Source organism: Heloderma suspectum, chromosome 3, assembly GCF_057233095.1.
Source record: "Heloderma suspectum isolate Gila_16-S chromosome 3, 16-S_ref, whole genome shotgun sequence".
NCBI lineage: Eukaryota > Metazoa > Chordata > Lepidosauria > Squamata > Helodermatidae > Heloderma > Heloderma suspectum.
The window spans coordinates 121042950-121064394 of NC_139460.1; the positions used below are offsets into that span (position 1 = coordinate 121042950).

The 21445-nt window shown below is 40.0% G+C and overlaps 1 protein-coding gene across 2 annotated transcripts in view; it reads left to right on the plus strand.

The window, feature by feature from the left end:
- The window catches only part of TUBGCP5 (tubulin gamma complex component 5), a 41090-nt gene extending 23579 nt beyond the window's left edge, over window positions 1–17511 (plus strand). The window contains exons 12-23 of one of the 2 annotated variants that reach the window (XM_084844312.1): window positions 271–386; window positions 1213–1481; window positions 2725–2923; window positions 4309–4497; window positions 5640–5822; window positions 6560–6644; window positions 6754–6874; window positions 8429–8607; window positions 9878–10003; window positions 12091–12179; window positions 13608–13708; window positions 14122–17511. In XM_084844312.1, coding sequence (XP_084700438.1) covers window positions 271–386; window positions 1213–1481; window positions 2725–2923; window positions 4309–4497; window positions 5640–5822; window positions 6560–6644; window positions 6754–6874; window positions 8429–8607; window positions 9878–10003; window positions 12091–12179; window positions 13608–13708; window positions 14122–14168 — 1704 coding nt within the window. In that variant the 3' untranslated portion in view covers window positions 14169–17511. The remainder of the gene's footprint in view (window positions 1–270; window positions 387–1212; window positions 1482–2724; window positions 2924–4308; window positions 4498–5639; window positions 5823–6559; window positions 6645–6753; window positions 6875–8428; window positions 8608–9877; window positions 10004–12090; window positions 12180–13607; window positions 13709–14121) is intronic. The other variant, XR_014789190.1, reaches the window with a different exon arrangement.
- The last annotated feature ends 3934 nt before the right edge of the window (window positions 17512–21445 follow it).

Consider the following 21445-nt stretch of genomic DNA (forward strand, 5'->3'; position numbering starts at 1 on the left):
ATAACTTCCTACGCTACCTGAAAAGCCCCTCTGAAGATAACAGGTCCTCTTGAGCAGGACCCCATGAGGCTTGAGGGGCTGCCACTGTAAGGAAGAATTATCCAGTACATATGAAGAGATGCTTTGTATGTATACATGGGCTTCTCTGCATCCTGGCTGTACTTAAACTCATTGCAGCAAACATATATGCTGTTTTTAGTGAATTCATGTAATAATTATAACACATACACTCATACTTGCTCACTAATCCTCTTTAAAATTTAATTTCAGGTCTCTCTCTTGTTTTCTCTCTGGGTTGAAACAGTGAGGCCATATTTACAGACAGTAGATGAGTGGATTGTCCATGGTAACTTATTTGATCCTGCTAAAGAATTTATAATTCAAAGGTAGGGATACTAAACATCTCTTGGATACATTGGTGTTTCTTTAGGCAGTGTTCTCTTGGTAGCTACTGATATGCTGTGCAGTCATAGAGTTTTGTGTCTATCCAGTGTAGGAAACCTCAGGTGTATGTGGCTTCAGGCTGATGTCAAAAGAAGCAGCTGACTTCTGATCTTGTTCAGTCTCAGCAAGGCTGAGACTGTGATCAAGCAACAAATTGCTGCTCACAATTGAGTTAATTTGGCCAATTGTAATGTACTAAAATGGCTAACAAACTACGTCTGGGATCAAGTTTGAATGAAAAATATTCCTTAAATGTGTTGCAGTATAGTTGGACTCACACATTTTGGCTGATTTGTACATCTTCATTCTAAATTCAATATTTTCTAAGTCAGAATGTTTGTAGAGTCTTCCTGAGATTAAAGTTGGATATTGCAGCTTTATTCTTACCTGTTTGTTTACCATGTACCCCAAACTTAACAGCACCTCTGTGCTGGGTTATTTCCCTTTCTGCGCATGGTGGTAGGATTAGCATAATTACCCTCGGCACCACAGCTTGTCATGTCATGCGAACCTGCTAGGGTGGCTTGTTGCCGTGGGTAACAAGCCACGCAGAGCCCATTGGCTGTTGTAGGGTTCTGGGTGGTTTACTTCCCTCTCCGTAATCTTGCAAACTGGGCTGCCGGCTGTGGTTTGATGGGCTAATATTCCTCTCTTGATTTGACAACCTGCTTCAGATTATTTTCATGTCAGTATATCAAGAAATTGTTAATATGGCAGCATTTATAGTTTTCTAAGGAAGAGCTAACAATTGCATGCTTGTTTCTGCAGAAACAAAAATGTTCCAGTTAACCACAGGGATTTTTGGTATGCCACTTACACTTTGTATAGTGTATCAGAGAAGACAGAGAATGAAGAGAAAATGAGTGACAATGCTAGTGCCAGTTCTGGCAGCGATCAAGCACCCTCAAGCAGACAGCACACCATGGTCTCTTTTTTGAAACCAGTACTAAAACAGATAATTATGGCTGGAAAGTCCATGCAGTTGTTGAAGAACCTGCAGTGCACAGATGGCCCTCCACAGCAGGCTGCATCAAGAGGTGAAAATAGCTGTTGTGTAAAATGCTCTTCTGCTGTTTAAATGTTAATTTTATAATTCTTGATTTTTAAGCAAAGCCTTTGCAGTTGCGTAGGATTGGAAAGATTAGCTTTTGTTTCAGATTCCTAGGTAGGTAAAATTTCAAATATAACACTCTCTATTTTCCTCTGAATTTTTACTCCTCTTAAAAATTGGTGATTAAACTAAATATAAATTGTTGTTGTTGTTGTTCAGTCATTAAGTTGTGTCCGACTCTTCGTGACCCCATGGACCATAGCACGGCAGGCCTTCCTGTCCTGCGCTCTCTCCCGGAGTGTGCTCAAGAAAAATAAATCATACTTGAATTTTAAATAATGACCTTCTATCAACTTTTCAGTCAGTCCAGAAAATTGTGTCCTGTTTATCAGTGTAAATAATCATTTCTAGTATCCAATCTCTTTTTGTCTTAAGGGTTGATTCATAAACCTAACTTTTCCAGCTCTTGTGAGTGGCTGGGAGGATGTGCGTAATTTAAGATTACCATCGCAACATGACTGTTTTCACATGGAATTTTATTTTGCAGAAGTGTTCTAATATGCATTGGGTATCCAAGCTTTTGTGACTAGGTAAAACTAAGCCAGTTATCAAGTGCACAGTTGAATGTAAAATTGTGAGTCTGTGGTGATGGTAAGAAAGTAGCCATGTCAGATGAAAATCTGGTTTTGTGAATTGGTTCTCTGTTTTCCATTGTATAGATGTCCCGATCTTTTAACACTGCTTAAGAGGTCAGGAGTAGCTACAGGCATTCATGCTGGAGGGGGGATGTGGTGGGTAAAACAAACTTCCTGCAGCCTATTCCCTTCATCTTAAGCATGTTTAAGTGACCAGGAATGTTATGTCTGAGTTCCTTGGATGTCTAAACACAAAATGTATAAAGTGAATAGAGTCTTAAATGTGGGATACCAACTATTGGTCCAGTGTAATGTATTAAACCATGATATTGCCTCCCTTTTTAATCAGCATTACAGCAACATTATAGGCAAATAAACAGCACAGATGCTTACAATTGAGGTGGTAAATAGATTTATAACAACGTTTGAGAATCCCAAGTTTTAAAGGCATAATAACTTGGTAGATCAACTACTTTAATTCTGTTACTGGTGTGGATGAGTGGTTTAAGTTTATTTTGGTTTGTTTGTTCTAGCTTAAGCAAATAGCTGTTTTCTCTGAAGAATAAATATTCTGTATTTTGCTATCCAATTCAGATGCAGAAAGGAAGAGCTTGTATACATTATTTCTGGAGTCTGTGCAGTCACGCCTGCGGCATGGGGAAGAACCTGTTCAGGATATTATTACAGAACAGCAGGCTACCAAGCAGAGCCTAATAAAGATGCAGTCTATTGCAGAAAGACATTTAGAATTGGATGATGTTCATGATCCCTTGCTGGCTATTAATTTTGCAAGGTAATAGATTGATTCTCCCTTCTGTGTTGAAGTGCAGAGTCTGATTCTGCCAGGGACACACTGGGGAGTTCCTGCTGTTCAGATGGCAAGTGTGTGACTTTGAACCTAAACTGCTGAGAGGCAGCTCATTGCAGTCCAGTCTTCAGAAGTCACACGTAATAATCTTTATTACGCTGGTCACTGACTGCTGTTGCAAGGGTTAGGATATAATATATAAAACTTAAAATACAAAACAGAATAAACCATTTAAAATAAAATGCCTATATGTTACACCATACAAAATATACATTATAAAATATATTTAAAGAACATGGGGCCTGCTCAAGTACCAAACACTGAGCAGAAGCTGAAGGGTTGGATCTAGACTTAGTCAGGTAGACCCACTGAGGTTAATGGGACTTAAGTTAGTCATGACCGATGTAGACGTGAATCCAATGGAAGCCTTTCTTCAAGCCTAACTGCAGAGCGGGGGAGAATTACTGGGGGTTGTAGTATGTGGTGAGGGGAGGGTTAACCTTTCCTTCCTCAGCTGTGCCCCCCCCCCCCAGCAGGTCCTCTGGGCCTCCTAGGGAGGGCCTGCAGACCCCATCCAGTGCACATGCCAGAGCTTTCTCATCCTTGATTTAAAATGATGGAATAATGTGGCAAATTTTCAGGGCCTGCTGAAGAGCAAATACAGGAACACAACTTTTTGATTTTATGGTGTAGGATAAGTTGCTTAGATTGTCTGTCTGTTTTCAATTTGTGAGGATTTGGGGGGGGAATTAGTCACAAATTATCGTAAGAAGAAGGATCTGCTGCCAAGCCCTGTTGTAAGGTAGCACCATGAAGTCTAGCTTTAATTATAGGTTTTGCTTTGAACAAGCACTTTAGATTACAGCTCTACAGGCACTGGAACCACATAAATGAAATCAGCAACCATGCTAGCATTTTATCAGAACTAGGTTGTTGTTTTTGAATATGCTGGATGAAAATTGGCTGAATTTTCAGCATGATTATTTGAATTGGGAGATTCCATAAGATAGTCTGGCATCTACAGCTTTTAATGCCTATCCAGATACTTGTGAGGTTGGCTAGGAAAGCCCAATCAGCACATTCATCCTACACTGTAACTTCTGGCACTAGTGGGTATTGCTTATGTTACAGGTCTCTAGGCCGATAGATGGTACGAAATCTTCAGAAAGTATGTTTCTCTCTCCTCCCCTAATATTCGGCAGACTGTAGCCACAAGCCTGGAAATCCTGTGGAAATCTAACTCCCAATTTTAGGGAACAATTTATATCATGACATTTCTCCAGGTTTTGCCTACCCCTAAGCATAAGAGATTTGAACAGTATTTGTGGATTTTTGCTTTCCATAATGAAATAATATTTTTATTTTTGTAGATTATATTTGGAACAAGGTAACTTTCATGAGACACTTACAGGTGATGATGTTTGTGTGGATAGATCATCTGAATCAGTTACATGCCAGACATTTGAACTGACGCTGAGGTCTTGCCTATATCCTCACATAGACAAGCAATATCTAGAGTGCTGTGGAAATTTAATGCAAACCTTAAAAAAAGATTACAGGTAAGTGTTGAAATAAATTGGAACTGACAAGGGGCCAATGCTTAGAACATGGTTAGACACTAGAGAGGGTTTGGTCCAGATTTCTAGTATATAGTAATGGATATTTCCTTACTCAGCATAGCACCTAGTTCTTCTTGTCTGGCAGAAATGAGGCCTTTTAGTTTAATTTGAGAAATCAACATTTGTCTTTTTATATCTAATGTGATAATGTGTTACAAGTTTTGACATGTGGCTTGATCCACCCATCCATTTCTGAGTGTGGACAATATTTGATCTCTCCTTCGAGAGCAATAAACATGGTATTTAGATTCAGGACATAATTCAGTGTTTCAAATTTGAAAATTGTCCCAATCTGCCCAGCCTGTTTTTAAAGGAGTTGTTAACATCAGCATCAGGGTTTGTTGGGCAGTGGTAGTATAACTGCTTTTGCTATCCTGGAATGTTTACCAACATTTTAAATGGTTGGGCAATGCTGTGGCTGAGAGTAGCTTGAAACTCCTTGTGGAGGAATTTGTAAGGTCAGCTGGAAGTTTTCTTATATCCGTTCAGAATATTTGTCTGTCTATTCCAGTATTGTCTATTCTGAGCAGCAGCTGCTCTCCAGTATCTCAGCCAGAGATCTTTCATAGTACCTTCTACCTAATCCAGTTTGGCTGGAAAAGAGGTACTAGAAGGCAGGAAAGTGAAGTGAAGAGGCAATGTAGCTTGACAGCTGAAAGATGGAGATAGAATAGACTGAACTAAAAACACAGGACACTCTGGGAGTAGTGGGTAGATAAGACAGGGGTCTGAGGAAAAGAATAATAGGGAAGATAGGATATTGAGGGGAAGGGACTATTGAGAGCAGAGCATGTGGCAAAACATCAAAGTTCAACAACTGAGGAGGGGTACATAGTTGACAGGGAGAGTGAGGTGGTAGGAGAAGATTGGCCAAGCATATAGTGAAAATGGAGCTTTAGAAAATATGCTGCTATATCACTCTGAAGTTAGGTCTCCAGAGTCATCTGATTTAATAGTATTTATATTTTTTACTAAACTGATGAGTTCAGTTCTGTGTAGTTTGCATTTGGAAGATTTCATGAAACATATAAGTACAAGGTGTCATGAAGTGAATTCTGAAGAAATGTGTGTTCCTTGCTTAGGCTGGTAGAGTACTTGCAGGCAATGAGAAACTTTTTCTTACTTGAGGCCGGCGATACGATGTATGACTTCTACACATCCATTTTTGATAAAATACGCGAGAAAGACACATGGCAGAGTGAACCATTCCTTAATGTCCAGCTTCAAGAAGCAGTTGGACAGCGTTATCCAGAAGATAGTTTAAGGTAATAAGCATGCAAATTTGCAGGGCCACAGCCGAAAGTAGGCAGGGCTACCCCTTTTCTCTCCCCCCTCCTCACCTTCCTCCCCATCCAGTGGTCTGCCAGGGGAGTAGTAGATCACTCTTGCCAGAGGTCCGAAGTGCTCACTTTTAGAGGGCTTTTGAAATTAGGCTGGGGGCTGCAGATTGCCTACCTCCAGTACAGGGGAAAGTGTTTGCGGGGAGGTATGCCATCTCTGCTTCAAGAGACAGGACTCTTTTGAACAAGACATAGAATTTGGAATGTGCTGTAGTGCAATTTGGTGGAAAAACAGTTTGATAGATAAGCCATGACTGATTAGCATATTCTAATTTTGCTAAGTTAACATAAACTACATATAAAGATATGAGATGCTTGGACTTAGAAGGCATGGATCCACATGTTTTGGGGATCAATTAATGTTGAAGTGTGAAATTAAGCCAAATCCAGATTTCATAACTAGGAAAATCCAAGCTCAAATTACTCAAAAGACATTTTAATGTTAACATGCTACCCATTTTGAAAGCATTTAAGTTTTCTATACTTTGTTCAGAATTTAGCTATTCCTGTGAGCTTTGGTATCCTATATCCTATTTTGAGGTTTGCAGAAATAATTGTGTCTGGGTTGATTTTATCTGAAAGATTTTGTATTTTGAGTTTCATTAACCTGATAATCATCCCCCTCAGAACAAAGCTTTTGTAACATATATTTCTGTATGTAGGCTGTCTATATTATGTGAAAATATTGATATAGCAAAGAAAAAGCTTCCTGTTCATACCTTGGATGGCTTAATACTGAGTTATAAGGTAATACCAACTTTAACTTGAATAAAATAATAAAATAAAATAATCATGATTTAATGTTAAAGCATATGAAATTGAAACAAGCAAATCATTTCATTTTTTTCCTCCCTAGGTCCCTTGGCCTGTGGATATAGTTATAAGTGTGGAGTGTCAAAAAATTTATAATCAAGTGTTCCTTCTATTGTTACAAATAAAGTGGGCCAAATATAGTCTGGATGTACTAAGATTTCATGGTAAGGTAATTCATGGTCACATTTCATTCAGTATAACTGAATACTAAAGATGGGTGGGCCATAGCCACTCAGTTCTCAGCTTTTAGAAGAGCATAATGCTTTCTCTATTATGTTTCCTCCTTGGAGGAAGGAAAGGACAAAAGAGAAAAAAATTGTAAGAGCATGTGAAAGGAAGGGATACTGGAAGAAGTAGGCATTGTGGCAAAGTGTAAGATATACGCCAATGAAGATTGATTATAGGAAGGACAAGTGGGACGTGCAACAAAACGTAGTGTGGAACGCTCCTATTCGGAGTTCCAGCCAGCCATGTCCTTTATGTTTATATTTGAAGTGCTTTTGTTCTTCAGCCAAAAGGGTTCCCGAAGTGCAATCAATTCAAAGCAAGTCAATCCCTCCCTGCAGGCTTACAATCTAAAAAGAAGAGGAAAAAATGAAATCATCTTTCAGCAGGGGTGGTGGAATGGCCCTGCTTCCCATCTCATCACCCTCTGCTGGATGGAGAGGGTGAATGCTCCTGAATGGAGCAGCCAGGATACTCCATTCCATTTACCTCCCCCACCCAGTAGCCAGCATTCTGTACCCTCTGAGGATGCTCAGTCCTCATTGAGTAGTTTGGGAGAGGTTTTTTATACATGGGCAAACTTTGGAGTTACCCCAAGATTGCTGATGACTTCCTCTTATGCATGAACGATGCCATTGTGGTTATGCAAAGATCTATTTTCAGATAATGACCTGGTTCGCATGTAGTAACAACCCAGACTATAGGTTGAATTGTGTCTTGTTACATGCAAATGGTACAGTTATGGTTTAACTATGGATTGTTAATCAGCGTTCACAATGCTGCAATATTTTCCCCATAGGACTCTCTGTCTCTAGGCTCCTCACCATCTTTGTCACCCTCATCTGGACATGTTGCAGTCTGTCAATATCCTTCTTAAACAGCAATACTCAGAACTGAACACAGTAGTCTATAAGGGCTAGAAATGCTCCCCCCCCCATTTTCATGAATGCTGAAATGCTCAGGATGCCAAACTCTATGCTTTATGCGAAATGCTGCAAATATGCAATAGAGATAACCTTGGCTCAATTCGTACAGTGATTGTATTTAGTTCTTATATTTATGGAAGTCCACCCAATGACATTGTTTCCTGGGTGGTTCACAACATAAAATATAATTTAAAATATTCTTATGTATTTAGTGCTGTGATGTGGTTCTATTAAATTTTGTGCATCTCTTGATGTTGTAAAATATTATATAGCCTCCTTAAGCAACCAAATACTGGGTTTTAACTTCTCTTCTTTAAAGTTATTTTTAATTGCACTAAAAAGTTGATCTTCCTGTGCATTTGGTGGCTGTCCTGATTTCTGTCATCATTCCATCATGGCAACTCTGCCCTCTGCTGCTTGACCAGATCCTTGAGATCAGTACATTTTTATTTACAGATTAAGAAATTGAGAACTAAACTTTTCAGTTAAAATAATAGTAATAGTGTAATAATTTGATTACATAATCTTGGTATTTTTCCTAATATTCTATTGTCTTTCCCTCTTAAGAACTAGTCAGGGCAGCAGAAAAGCCCCAGAGTAAAGGAGGAGCTGTACTTGAGCAAGAACCACTTCCTCAGTTTGGATCACAGTTGGAGCCCATTAAACAACAAACTCATCGCATGTTTCTTTTAAGGATGAAACTCATGCATTTTGTTAACAGCCTGCACAACTATATCATGACCCGGGTGCGTGATGTATAATAATTTCAGTAGAATTAGGAATTTAACTGGTTTTGTTTACAGTCCAAACTGGCTTCTGACGTAGGTGCAGATAAGTTTGCCCATCACTTTGTATGGCAAAAGTGCATCTTCATTTGAGTTGTAATTAATAGTTGGACATACCTCTTACAACAGCCTGGCTATTCCAATTTTAAAGAACACAGTTCTACATTAAAATGTTTTGGAATAAATAATTAATCCTCCTGTATTACTGTATTCTTGCCAGCAGTCTAATCCCTAAGTACTGCACAGAAGCCCTTCGTGGAACATAATATATTTAGTAGCTAGCTTTACTCTATACTTTGAACTGTTCCAGATGTTTTTACTTCAGTGCCATTGGAGTTCGGAATTGAGAAATGACCCTTACTTATTTTCCATATGTTAACATTGATCTGTTGCTTTCTTAAACACTGTTTTGGTAATTTGGTAGGACAAGGTCCAGATGCTTATTTGAAGTGAGACTTGCTACCAAACTATTGAAGATCTAGGTCATATTTCCAGTTTCAAGATAGATTGCAGAGGTTCTCTCTTACATGACAGATGTGACTATTAGTAGAGATATTATCACTTTAAAAAGTGGTCGATTCAATCCTGGAACTGCATGTTTGGCTTAATCTGTGCATTCAGTTCCTTGACTATCTTAAGGAGCGCCTCCAGGAACACCAGACAGGCTGCTTAACAAGATCAGCCTTGGATGGCCTTCTCTCTGTCCCATCAGCCAGGACAGCTAGACTGGTGAGGACAAGGGAGAGGGCCTTCTCTGTTATGGCCCCTACTCTGTGGAACTCCCTCCCTAGGGAACTCCACCATGCCCCCTCTTTAATGAGCTTCCGCCACGCATTAAAAACGTGGTTGTTCAGGCAGGCATTTGGGGTGGGTTAGGGTATTTTTAGAAATGTGATGTTTTTAATGCAGAATTTTATTGTTTTAAACTGTTTTATTGTTATATATTGCCCAGAGTGGCTGGGTGACCAGCCAGATGGGCGATTAATAAATGAAATAAATAAATAAATTGACTGAGGGCTGCGGCTGGATATCAAATGATGATAAATAGTTGTTTCTAGAGGAGTAGCTGTGTTAGTCCGTTGCAGCAGAAACAACAGTGTCTTGTGGCCCCTTAAAGACTGGCCCCTGGAGAAACATTAGAGATAAAGATTTTTCATGGAAGCGTAGAGAAGAGAGGACATTTAAATGCTTTAAAAGTTTGATCATTGTATGTTTTGTCAACTTTTAAAAGATTCTTCATAGTACAGGTTTGGAGTTTCAGCATCAAGTAGAAGAAGCAAAAGATTTAGATCAACTGATTAAAATTCATTATAGATACCTTTCTACAATTCATGATCGTTGTCTGCTAAGAGAAAAGGTATATCAAGTACCACTTCTTTGGTAATATTTAGCTTATAAGGCAAATATCTGTAATACTTGCCAATGTGTTTACAGATTTTTACTTAATATATAAATGCTATAGAATAGATTGTCTATCACTTTATTTAAACTGTTTGGATAAATTAAAATAACTATTTCTAAAGCCATATACGTATAATGCTTTTTAAAATGGAATTTGAAGACTAGAACATGTCCTCATACTGTTTTTGCTGTCTTCCTACTGGAAAATTTATGTCTGTGCCTGTTAGAATGTTTATGTAAATGATCAAAAAAACTCCCAAAATAACAGTGTCAAAACAGTGATAAGATTTAGTTATAAAATTGTTCAAATGTAATACTGGGTGTCATCCTCTTCTAATGGATAGAAGATGGAGACTGTATGAAATGGTTTTGCAATTTACAATTGGTACAAATTAGGTCATTCATGTACTTTTACCATGGAATTAGTATTTGGTACTTGAGACTTTCATCCAAAATAATAATAAATGGGTACTACAAAGAAATGATGGGGCAAGGGGGCTTGGGGCCAAGAGAAGGCGATTCCCTTCTTCACTTACCACACTCTCTGTTTATACCTATTGTTGAAAGGCTTAACTAGCAGCTGAGCCCAGGAAGACTAACTGCTCTGCTTGAACTGTGCACTTTCTGGTTTGAGCAGGGACAGTCCCAGAGTCAGTTCCATGGAGCAGAGTTCAGTAGACCTGCCACAGCTATTGTGCTTGAGCTGTGTTCTTACTGGCTTGAAAAGAGGGGCTCTTATGCTGGAGATGCTTCAGTAGCTTTTAGGGCCAAAGCCTGGGAGATGAGCTTACACTGTGGGGCTTGTGCTAAGCTGAAGGGAAACAGGTGATGGTACATCTGCTTCTCTTTAGCCATCCAATCTCCCATCCCTGGCTGACTGATTGATTGATTGCATTTATACCCCGCCTTTTTTCCTCTTGCAAGGAACCCAAGGCGGCTTACATTCTCCTCCTCCTCTCCATTTTATCCTCACAACAACAACCCTGTGAGGTGGGTTGGGCTGAGAGTCTGTGACTGGCCCAAAGTCACCCAGTGAGCTTCCATGAAGTGGGCTGAGTGGGGACTAGAACCCAGATCTCCCAGCTCCTAGTCCAACACTCTTGCCACTACACCACACTGGCTCTCACTGGGCGCTTATGTTCTGCTTTCATGCGGCCAAAGAGATTTCCTGGCTCATGAAAATAGTGCCCATGTGCAACTCTCGGCCCACTCTAGTTTCAGGGGTGCATCTATCTGGTTCCTTGACAGATCCACATTTTCTTGCCATGTATGTGCTGCATCTGTTTTCATTCAGAATCTGGATACTGAACTCAGATTGTCTGGAGTGTCAAAATTCCTGTCCAGCAGATGACTAGGATATAGGATTTAGGATTACTAGGATTTAGAATCCTAGATGACTAGGATTTAGAAATGTCAGTTTTACATCATTGCCATCTCAGTTACACACTTGGAAAAATTAGGAATTGTTCCTTTGGTTTTGGTGAATAGTCTAGCTAAACATTTGTAATATGAATTGGATAACAAAAAATATATTTGCCACAGTACAGCACGGAGAACTATTGTGCTGGGCCATTGAAATCAGTAGGCTTCAATGTGTCTTTGTTGGATTGTGGATATTATATGTTTTGGTGTACACACAGTTTTTAGCCAGGTATGAGTCATGGCATCTCATTTTAGAAGATAGCCACTGTGCCATGCAATAGGAACTCTTGATGAGTTAGCACATTTGTCCTGTGAAGGGCATTGACTTCCTAGTCTGAATACCTTACAGCATAAGCTGAATAGCTTATAGCTTAGTAGAATCCATTTATATGGAATCTGAAGAGAGTACCCAAAGGGCTTGATAATATTCCTGGGCTTTATGTTTGACATTCCTGTTTAAGGAGAAGCACTGGAAACTGTTGAGAGACCAGGAGGAACTGTTTTTCAGTTACTGTTACTGTTAGGGTAGCTGGAAAAGGGAATACACATGAGGGAAAATGCACTACCTTGAGCCTCAAAATAAAACTGACTCAGTTGCTTCTTCTTAAATGTCATTTCCAGGTTAGTTTTGTGAAAGAAGCTATAATGAAAGTGCTGAACCTAGTACTAATGTTTGCAGACCGTTGGCAAGCCGGTTTGGGAGCTTGGAAGTAAGCATATGTAGAATCATTTGTATCGCCATTTTACAGCATGAGGCCTTTTACTAACATTTATTTATCCTTTGCACGAAGTATAATGATTAGGATGCAGTGGAGCAGGTGAAACACTAATTATCTAAGCAAGAATGAAATTCTCGTAAGGTGGATCTTATCAGCTCTGGGCACATGTTGGCTGCATAATCAGCATGTTCTTTAAAGATAAGGTTGGAAATTGTACATTAAAATAATAAATCAGAAGTGGTAGTTGGTCAACGACAACAAAAGAATTGTGTTATTGTGCCCCTTTTCCTTCTGGTGCAAGTACCAAATATGATCAATATTGTCTGAATCATTATTCTTTTTTTACTATTGCTATTGGCAAATCTTGGACATGCTGTAATTTTGTTTTGAAATGTTTTTGCTTTGTGAGAATTATGGGTTTATCGGACAATCATTTAGGGTTATATCCAATGTTAGTCTTACTTAGAGCAGACACATTGAAATGAATGGGACTTAAGTTAGACTAACATTGGATACAACTCCTAGTCTGGTCTTGTGGAAATACATAGGTATCTTAAAAATGGATAAAACAGTTGCATTGTGAAGACCCTTATATCCTTCTGTTGTCCAACATCTTGCTAGCTGGATAGTCTTCTCTGAGCATTAATATACTTCCTTTAGAATAAGCTATAATATCGTGGTTTAGATCCAGACAACTGCGAGTTGTATTCCACTTGCAGTACAGGGCTTTCCCCCCTCTTCCTCTGTGCTGCAGCTCCCAGGAATAATATGGGAAATAACATGATGCACTGCTGGTGGAGGGGGAAGATAGCAGAAACTGTATTCCCTTCCACCACCACCCGCCAAACAAGTACCTTTCTATTCACATCTAGTTTCAACCTGAGTCTGGCAACAAGTGGTCATTGCTGTGATACTATGCTCACTTCATTAGTGGATATATGTGTCAAACTATGTAAAACAAACTGAACGTACAGTGCAACAATAGGATTGTGGCCCAGGTCTACTATCTCTGTGAATTTGTTATTATGTGTGGATACTGTAAGATCCAGTAATTGCCAAAACTAAATGGTAATGATCATGCGTCTTGGAATGTATGCATCATGCACACATTATTGGCAAATGTGTGATGGTGGGAAAGATGGCGACTGATTGAATGTGACTGAACTGGCCCACCAAGTCTTCAGTATACAACTTGCCATATGTGAAAGCCTTAAATATGTCGCAAATTAAGAGTATTGAGGCTGTAGCTGAAGAAAAGTTTCAGTTTGCTAGGTACTGATTTATTTACAGCTAAAATGTTTACTATCCCAGACCTTCTAATACCAGAAACTATTCCTGTCCTTCCCTTAGAAAGGAATTATTTTATTTTTTCAGTACAATTTGATTTTTATCTGTGCTATCTGCCTAAATTATCCTTAGGATGGAATCCATAACCAAGATGGAATCAGATTTTAAAAACTGCCACATGTTCCTTGTGACAGTACTGAACAAAGCAGTCTGTAGAGGCTCTTTCCCACATTGTGAGTATTCAGAAAATGAACATCAAATTATTTTTTTTCTATGTCTAGGCACTTCTTGTGAAGTTTATTTATTTATTTATTTAAATGTCAATATTTATATACTGTTCCACATCAAAGATTTCAGATTTATGTTGTACTGCTTTCATAATGCTTTCAGTCTAAAATAATTTTTGGGTACAATACCAGTTACTAGCAGGTTATTATATCCTATATAGTGGAGAGCACTGGTGTATATTAATAAGCATCCTGTTAGAAATATATGTAACTTAAAAACTAATTTTTAAAATGGTATAATAGTCTCACCCAGTTGTGCCATATCTTGTACAACAAATTATTTTCTCGTTTTGATCTTAAAGACTAACAAATACAAATGCCAGACGTTAAAGTATTATACTTTGTGTTTTGGTTCACAGTGGAGTCTTTAGCTTTATCACTCATGGCTGGAATGGAACAAAGCTAGCAAAATACAGAATTGCCTGAAACTACTCAAACTCTTGCAACTTCTTCTTTCCAACATAGTGTAAATTCAGTACTGAACTAACTTGAAATATCGCTTACTTGAAATATCTTTTGGGGTTGTGTTTTGAATCGTCAAAGGACTGCAGTCTAGAATTTAAATATCTGTGGATAAATGTACAGATGCATGTGCTTGAAACTGTAAAACCTTTTGCTTGTAAATAAAATATTTATTAATGCAATTATTTATATGTCGTTTTGTATATTACTAAATGTTAATCTGACCAGATCATGTCTGTCTTTTCCTCTGTGAGGAACAAGCAGATACTAAAATGAATGCTGCAAAACAAACTTTTAAAATTTCCATTAACTTGGCTCCTGTGCAGAACTTGGCAGCTATCCATAAATGCAGTGACAGTAATGTATTATCAAGAAACATTGGACTGAGTTCATTTTCCCATTCTCTAAGATGTAATTACATTTCAGTTGATTGGAAACTTCCACAGCTGTACTACTATGACAAGTGGTACTATTTTACTGAATTGTAATTTCCATGGAAATGAATGATAATTGGTATAGTTAAAGTACTTTATGCCTTGACAGCTTTGACAATTTAAGTTTTGTAATCTTAATTGCTATCATGACTATCTGTGTAGCAGGATGTTCTGTGTTTGTATTACCTGTTTATATAATATGTAAAGGTAAGAGCTCCTTCCCTATGCTACAAATGTATTTCTATTGTATTTTTACCTATTAGGAAATGTGATATCAGTTGTTTGATTCTGGTAGGAACTGCATGAGAAATGTCTAATAAAGGTTGAGGAAGATTGTGTTATTTAACCTACATGTGACGATAACTATATTGTCAGAGAAGCAGCTCCTGTAGCTCCTACTTCTTTTATAAGATACTGAGCTACAAAGCCTGGTACTGAGCACATATATCCGTTTGTGGCAATTTGGTTAATTCTTTGGCTGGCTAGTTGTTGCTTTAATAAAGAAAATTGTTTGGTATTGTACTTCTTGATGTATTTGAGAACAAAAACCTACCCATTCTAGTAAGCACCAGTGCTAACGTAGTTATGCACTTACTTTGTTTATGTACAAAATGTTATACTGCTATTCAGAAGACTTCAAAGTCATAAAAACATGTCATAGAAATAAATCAGTTGAGAAACCAATCAAATAACCCCAGTAAACAGCATGATCAGTATAACAAACAAGGAATGAGCAGCATCAAGAATCAGAGCGCTTGTTGAGGAAAGACTTAAATTGTCTTTAGAACAAGAACAAGGAGGCAGCTAAGGGTGCAATCCTATGAAGATGGTTGGCAGGCTCTGAACTTGGAGGCTGCCGAATATCCAGTGCAGGGTGGATCTTTGCTTCCATTCTCCAGGCACCCTGCGTTTCTGCAAGATGGGCAATTTCACCAGTCTACCAGCGGCGCTTCAAAGGGGGAGGGAAGGATGCTGGGGCTGCCATAAGAAATGTTGTATGGCCCTCTACCCCAATCTCCTCCCTGCCCTGCGCCCGGGAATGAGTGCAGTGATGTAGCCAGAACTGCACTGGATACGAGGGGGAGGGGACCGTGGTTTCTGGGCTTCAAAGTTGGAGCCCAGAAACCATACACTCCTATGTTAGGACATAGGATTGCTCCTTAAACCTACCTCTTTTAAAGGAGACGTCTAGTACAACTGCTCTGTCACACTGAAGGCGCTGCACCTAGAGAGACCAATGTAACTCCTACCTAAAACAGAAAGATTACCTCAGAATATTTAAAATCCTGGGGTGGGGTTATTTTACAGGAGACATTCCCTGACACAAAGCCTGTCGTGTTTTGAAAGCGAATACTAGCACCTTGCATTAGGCATGCAAGCAAATTATTAGTCTTTACTGGCTGCTTCAGAATGTGAATATGCAAAAACTAGTCTCGCATTTTGGAGAGGAGAAATATACAGAACAGTGCCAAAACACTCATCTTTTAGAAAAAAAAATGATTTCACAACTGGCCAAATTCTCAGTAATATAAAATTCACCAGTCTCGTACTTTAAAAATTTTCCCTTTAATAGGATACAGTTTATGATTTAAAACATTTATCATGTATGCAACTGATTCCTAATGTCTATTTTTATTTAAATATTTCTGACTTTCCCTATATTGATGGATCTCAATTTGTTTTATGGTTGATGTTAATCAGCAATACATCACAAGCGTTATCAGCATAAAATCAACATTAATAACCCAAGCAAATCAATCTGAACTACATTGTAGTCAATAAACCCCCAACGTTTGTGTAAATAGGTGCCAAAGTGAAATTGACCTCAGTACCAATTGGGCCTCTGGGAAGAGAGCATTTCATAACTGGGGCACCACAGCCGAAGGCCCTCGTCTATCTTTGCATAATGTACAGTTACCAGTGGTGGGATGCAGAAAAAAGCCCCCTAAGCAGATCCTAATACTTGGCCAGATATATATAGGGAGAGACACTTCCTGAAATGTTGAGGTCCCAAAACATTTAGGACTTTAAATGTCATCACTAACACTTTGTGCTCAGACTAGAAGCATATTGGCAGCTAATGCAGTTCCTTTAGAACCAATGTTATATGGTTCTTACATGATTTTCCTGTCAGCAACCTAGCTGTTGCATTCTCTACTAGCTGCAGCTTCCATGTCCTCAAGGACAGACCTGCAAGTGCATTGTAGTAATCTAGACATGAAGTTACCGGTGCATGAGCTACTGTGGCCAAGTTACCCCTGTCCACAAAGGGTCATAGCTGGGGGACCAACTGAAGCTGGCCAGAAGCACTCCAGGCCACTGAGAACTTCCAGTGACAAAGATTAATCTAGGAATACTCCTAGGCTACATACCTGCTTCAGGGGGAGTCCAGGGCAGGTCACTTACACAATTCATAGACCTGGGAACTTCTAGTCCACAGAGCCTCCATTGTGTCAGGATTCAGCTTTAGTTTAATGGCCCTCATCCAGCCCATTACAGCATTCAGATGTCATTCTAGTACCTGCAGTGCCAAACCTGTCTCTGACAATAGGGAGAAATAGAGCGGGGTATCATCCGCATATCGATAGCATCAACTCAAAAACCCCTGGTTACTTCACATAGTGGCTTCATATAGATGTTAAACAGGATGGAGAGCTGGAATGCAACCCTACGGCACCCTACAGTTTAATAGGCATGGGGCTGAACAAAAGTCACCCAGTGCCACCCCCCCTGGAACCAACCATGTAGGTAGGAGCAAAACCGTGGAAACACCATGTGTCCAACTCTCACCTCACAGCCCCAGCCCAATAAGATGCCATGGCTGACGGTATAAAAAGCTGCCAAGAGATCCAGAAGGATCAACAAGGTCACACGCTTTGTCTCTTCCCTGGAGCAGGTCATCTGTCAGGACAATCAAGGCTGTTTTGGTCCCAAACCTCAGCCTATAATCAGACTGGAATGGGTCTATAGACAATGTTTCCACCAAGAACAACTGAACCTGACAGGCCGCTTTCCCCCCAAAGGAGATATTAGCAACTGCGTAGTAATTCTCATACCTCTGGGCCCAGGGAGGTCCTCTTTTGGAAAGGCCACACTACCACCTCCTTCAAGGCAGCAGGCACCATACCCTAACATAACAAGGCATTCATTAGCCCCTAGATTCAGTCAGCCAGTCCTCCTCTGCTAGACTTTATCAGCCAAGATGGGCAAGGGACAACCCTACATGTAGTGGGGCGGACTGATTCAAGTGTCTTGTCTGCTTCCTCAGGTCGCAACAACTGAAACTGATCCCAAGAAATGTGAATAAGCAGTGATCTGGACACCTCACCAGACACTGCCACCACTGCAGCATCAGGATCTGAGTGACTTTCTTCTCAAAAAACTTAGCAAAATCATCACAGCAGGTGACTGAGGATTCCACTTGTATTCCACTCCTAGGGTGCTTCCAGACAGACAGGTCCTAACACTAATAATCAGAAGGCATTGTGCAACTATTCCATCTTTTTTTCCTTAATGGATTTCCTACATTAAGGGAAAAGATGGAAGAAGCTGTAAGAAAACATGGGAGGGTCACAAGTAGAAGGCGCTGACATCTGAACTCTCCTTAAACTACCAGGAATGGAGCAGGACAATGGCGCAATAAAAGTCTTGTCTGGTAGCACCCCTATTTGCCTAAGCCCGATTTTCATGAATTCTATCCTGTGTAAAAATTTGGCTTAATCTGAAGTTGTATGTTATTTGATTTGAATGAGGCATGACGGAACAAATTATAAAGGAAGCTTTACATAAAGAAACTATTTCTTATGGATGCAGGTCTATAGCCACCTGACAGGTACATGTTCACCATAATTGCTCATGTGTAATTCTAATGCCAAATTCTAGAGAAAGAAGGGAGTAGGCTTGCTTAGATTTTTGAAAACCTTGTGTGCATTTCAGAACTTAGAACTATTTTTAAAGCGTTATGGTCTGATATGTTGTATTTATTAATTGTTGTAAGCTGCCTTGTGAGCGTTGTTGTTCAGTCGTTAAGTCGTGTCTGACTCTTCGTGACCCCATAGACCATAGCATGCCAGGCCTTCCTGTCCTCTGCTCTCTCGCTCTCTCCTGGAGTGTGCTCAAGTTCATGCCTTGTGAGTATTATGCCCTAAAAGATGGGATATAAATATATTAAATAAAAAATAAGTTCACTCAGGTTTAAAATGGGATTATTTTTTAAGGCAATTTTTATTTGTTGTCATCAACCCCATTCGACTACATGTGCCCAGTTAAGCAGATGTACGGATTGTATTTTCCCAGTAGTAACTTATGGTTGTGAGAGCTGGACTATAAGGAAGGCTGAGCGCCGGAAGAATTGATGCTTTCGAACTGTGGTGCTGGAGAAGACTCTTACGAGTCCCCTGGACTGCAAGGAGGTCAAATCAGTCCATCCTAAAGGAAATCAACTCTGAGTGCTCATTGGAAGGACAGATCCTGAAGCTGAAGCTCAAATATTTTGGCCACCTGATGCGAAGAGAAAACTCCCTGGAAAAGACCCTGATGCTGGGAAAGACTGAAGGCAAAAGGAGAAGGGGACGGCAGAGGATGAGATGGCTGGATAGCATCACCGATGCAATGGATATGGACTTGAGCACGCTCCGGGAGAGAGCGCAGGACAGGAAGGCCTGGCGTGCTATGGTCCACGGGGTCACGAAGAGTCGGACACGACTGAACGACTGAACAACAACATTATCTAGTATTAACTAAACTAACCCTCACAAAATGGACGATTTTTTAGTGAGAGCAAAAAGTCTTTTTGTTAATGAAATAAAAACTATTAATTTTTTTTGTTTATTTCATCCTTATCTCATCCTTTTTTAATTTATATTTTTGTGTATGTTTTATAATGTACATAATATATTAGTACGGCCGTACATGTACGGTCCCCTTCATGGATCACTGCCTCGTTGTGGCGAAGGGGCTTGCGTAACTCAGTGAAGCCATAAGCTATGCCGTGCAGGGCCACCCAAGACGGACAGGTCATGGCAGAGAGTTCTGACAAAATGTGGTCCACTGGAGAAGGAAATGGCAACCCACTCCAGTATTCTTGCCAAGAAAACCCCATGGAACGTATCACAAGGCTAAAAGAGATGACGCCGGAAGATGAGACCCTCAGGTCGCAAGGTGTCCAATATGCTACTGGGGAAGAGCAGAGGGTATTTCCAAGTAGCGCCAGAAAGAGTGAAGCGGCTGGGCCAAACCCGAAAGGACACTCAGCTGTGGATGTGTCTGGCGGTGAAAAGAAAATCCGATGCTGTAAAGAACAATATTGTTTATGAACCTGGAATGTCAGATCAATGAATCAAGGTAAGCTGGAGGTGGTCAAACATGAGATGGCAAGATTGAACATCGACATCTTGGGAGTCAGCGAACTCAAATGGACAGGCATGGGCGAATTTAATTCAGGTGACCATCATATCTACTATTGTGGGCAAGAATCCCTTAGAAGAAATGGAGTAGCACTCATAGTCAACAAAAGGGTGGGAAAAGCAGTACTGGGGTACAATCTTAAAAATGATAGAATGATCTCAGTACGAATCCAAGGCAAACCATTCAACATCACAGTAATTCAAGTCTATGCCCCAACCACTGAGGCCGAAGAAGCTGAGGTTGATCGGTTCTATGAAGACCTACAACACCTTCTAGAACTAACACCAAAAAAAGATGTCCTCTTCATCATAGGGGATTGGAATGCTAAAGTAGGAAGTCAAGAAATCACCGGGATAACAGGCAGGCATGGCCTTGGTGTACAAAATGAAGCAGGACAAAAGCTAATAGAGTTTTGCCAAGAGAACATGCTGATCATAGCAAACACTCTTTTCCAACAGCACAAGAGGCGACTCTACACATGGACGTCACCAGATGGTCAATATCGAAATCAGATTGATTATGTCCTTTGCAGCCAAAGATGGAGAAGCTCCATACAGTCAGTAAAAACAAGACCTGGAGCTGACTGTGGCTCAGATCATGAGCTGCTTCTTGCAAAATTTCGGCTTAAATTGAAGAACGTAGGGAAAGCCACTAAACCATTCAGGTATGACCTAAATCATATCCCTGATGAATATACAGTGGAGGTAAGGAATAGATTTCAGGGATTAGACCTGATAGACAGAGTGCCTGAGGAACTATGGACGGAGGTCCGTAACATTGTTCAGGAGGCAGCAACGAAATCCGTCCCAAAGAAAAAGAAATGCAAGAAAGCCAAGTGGCTGTCTAATGAGGCTTTACAAGTAGCTCACGAAAGAAGGGAAGCGAAAAGCAAGGGAGAAAGGGGAAGATATACCCAACTGAATGCAGAGTTCCAGAGTATAGCAAGGAGAGACAAGAAGGCCTTCTTAAATGAACAATGCAAAGAAATCGAGGAAAACAACAGAATGGGAAAGACTAGAGATCTCTTCAAGAAAATTGGAGATCTCAAGGGAACGTTTTGTGCAAAGACGGGCATGATAAAGGACAAAGAAGGCAGGGACCTAACAGAAGCAGATGAGATTAAGAAGAGGTGGCAAGAATACACAGAAGAACTATACAGGAAAGATTTGAATGTCCCTGATAGCCATGATAGTGCGGTCACTGAACTTGAGCCGGACATCCTAGAGAGTGAAGTCAAGTGGGCCTTAGGAAGCATTAGTAACAACAAAGCTAGCGGAGATGACAGTATTCCAGCCGAGCTATTTAAAATCCTAAAAGATGATGCTGTTAAAGTGCTGCATTCAATATGCCAACAAATCTGGAACACTCAACAGTGGCCACA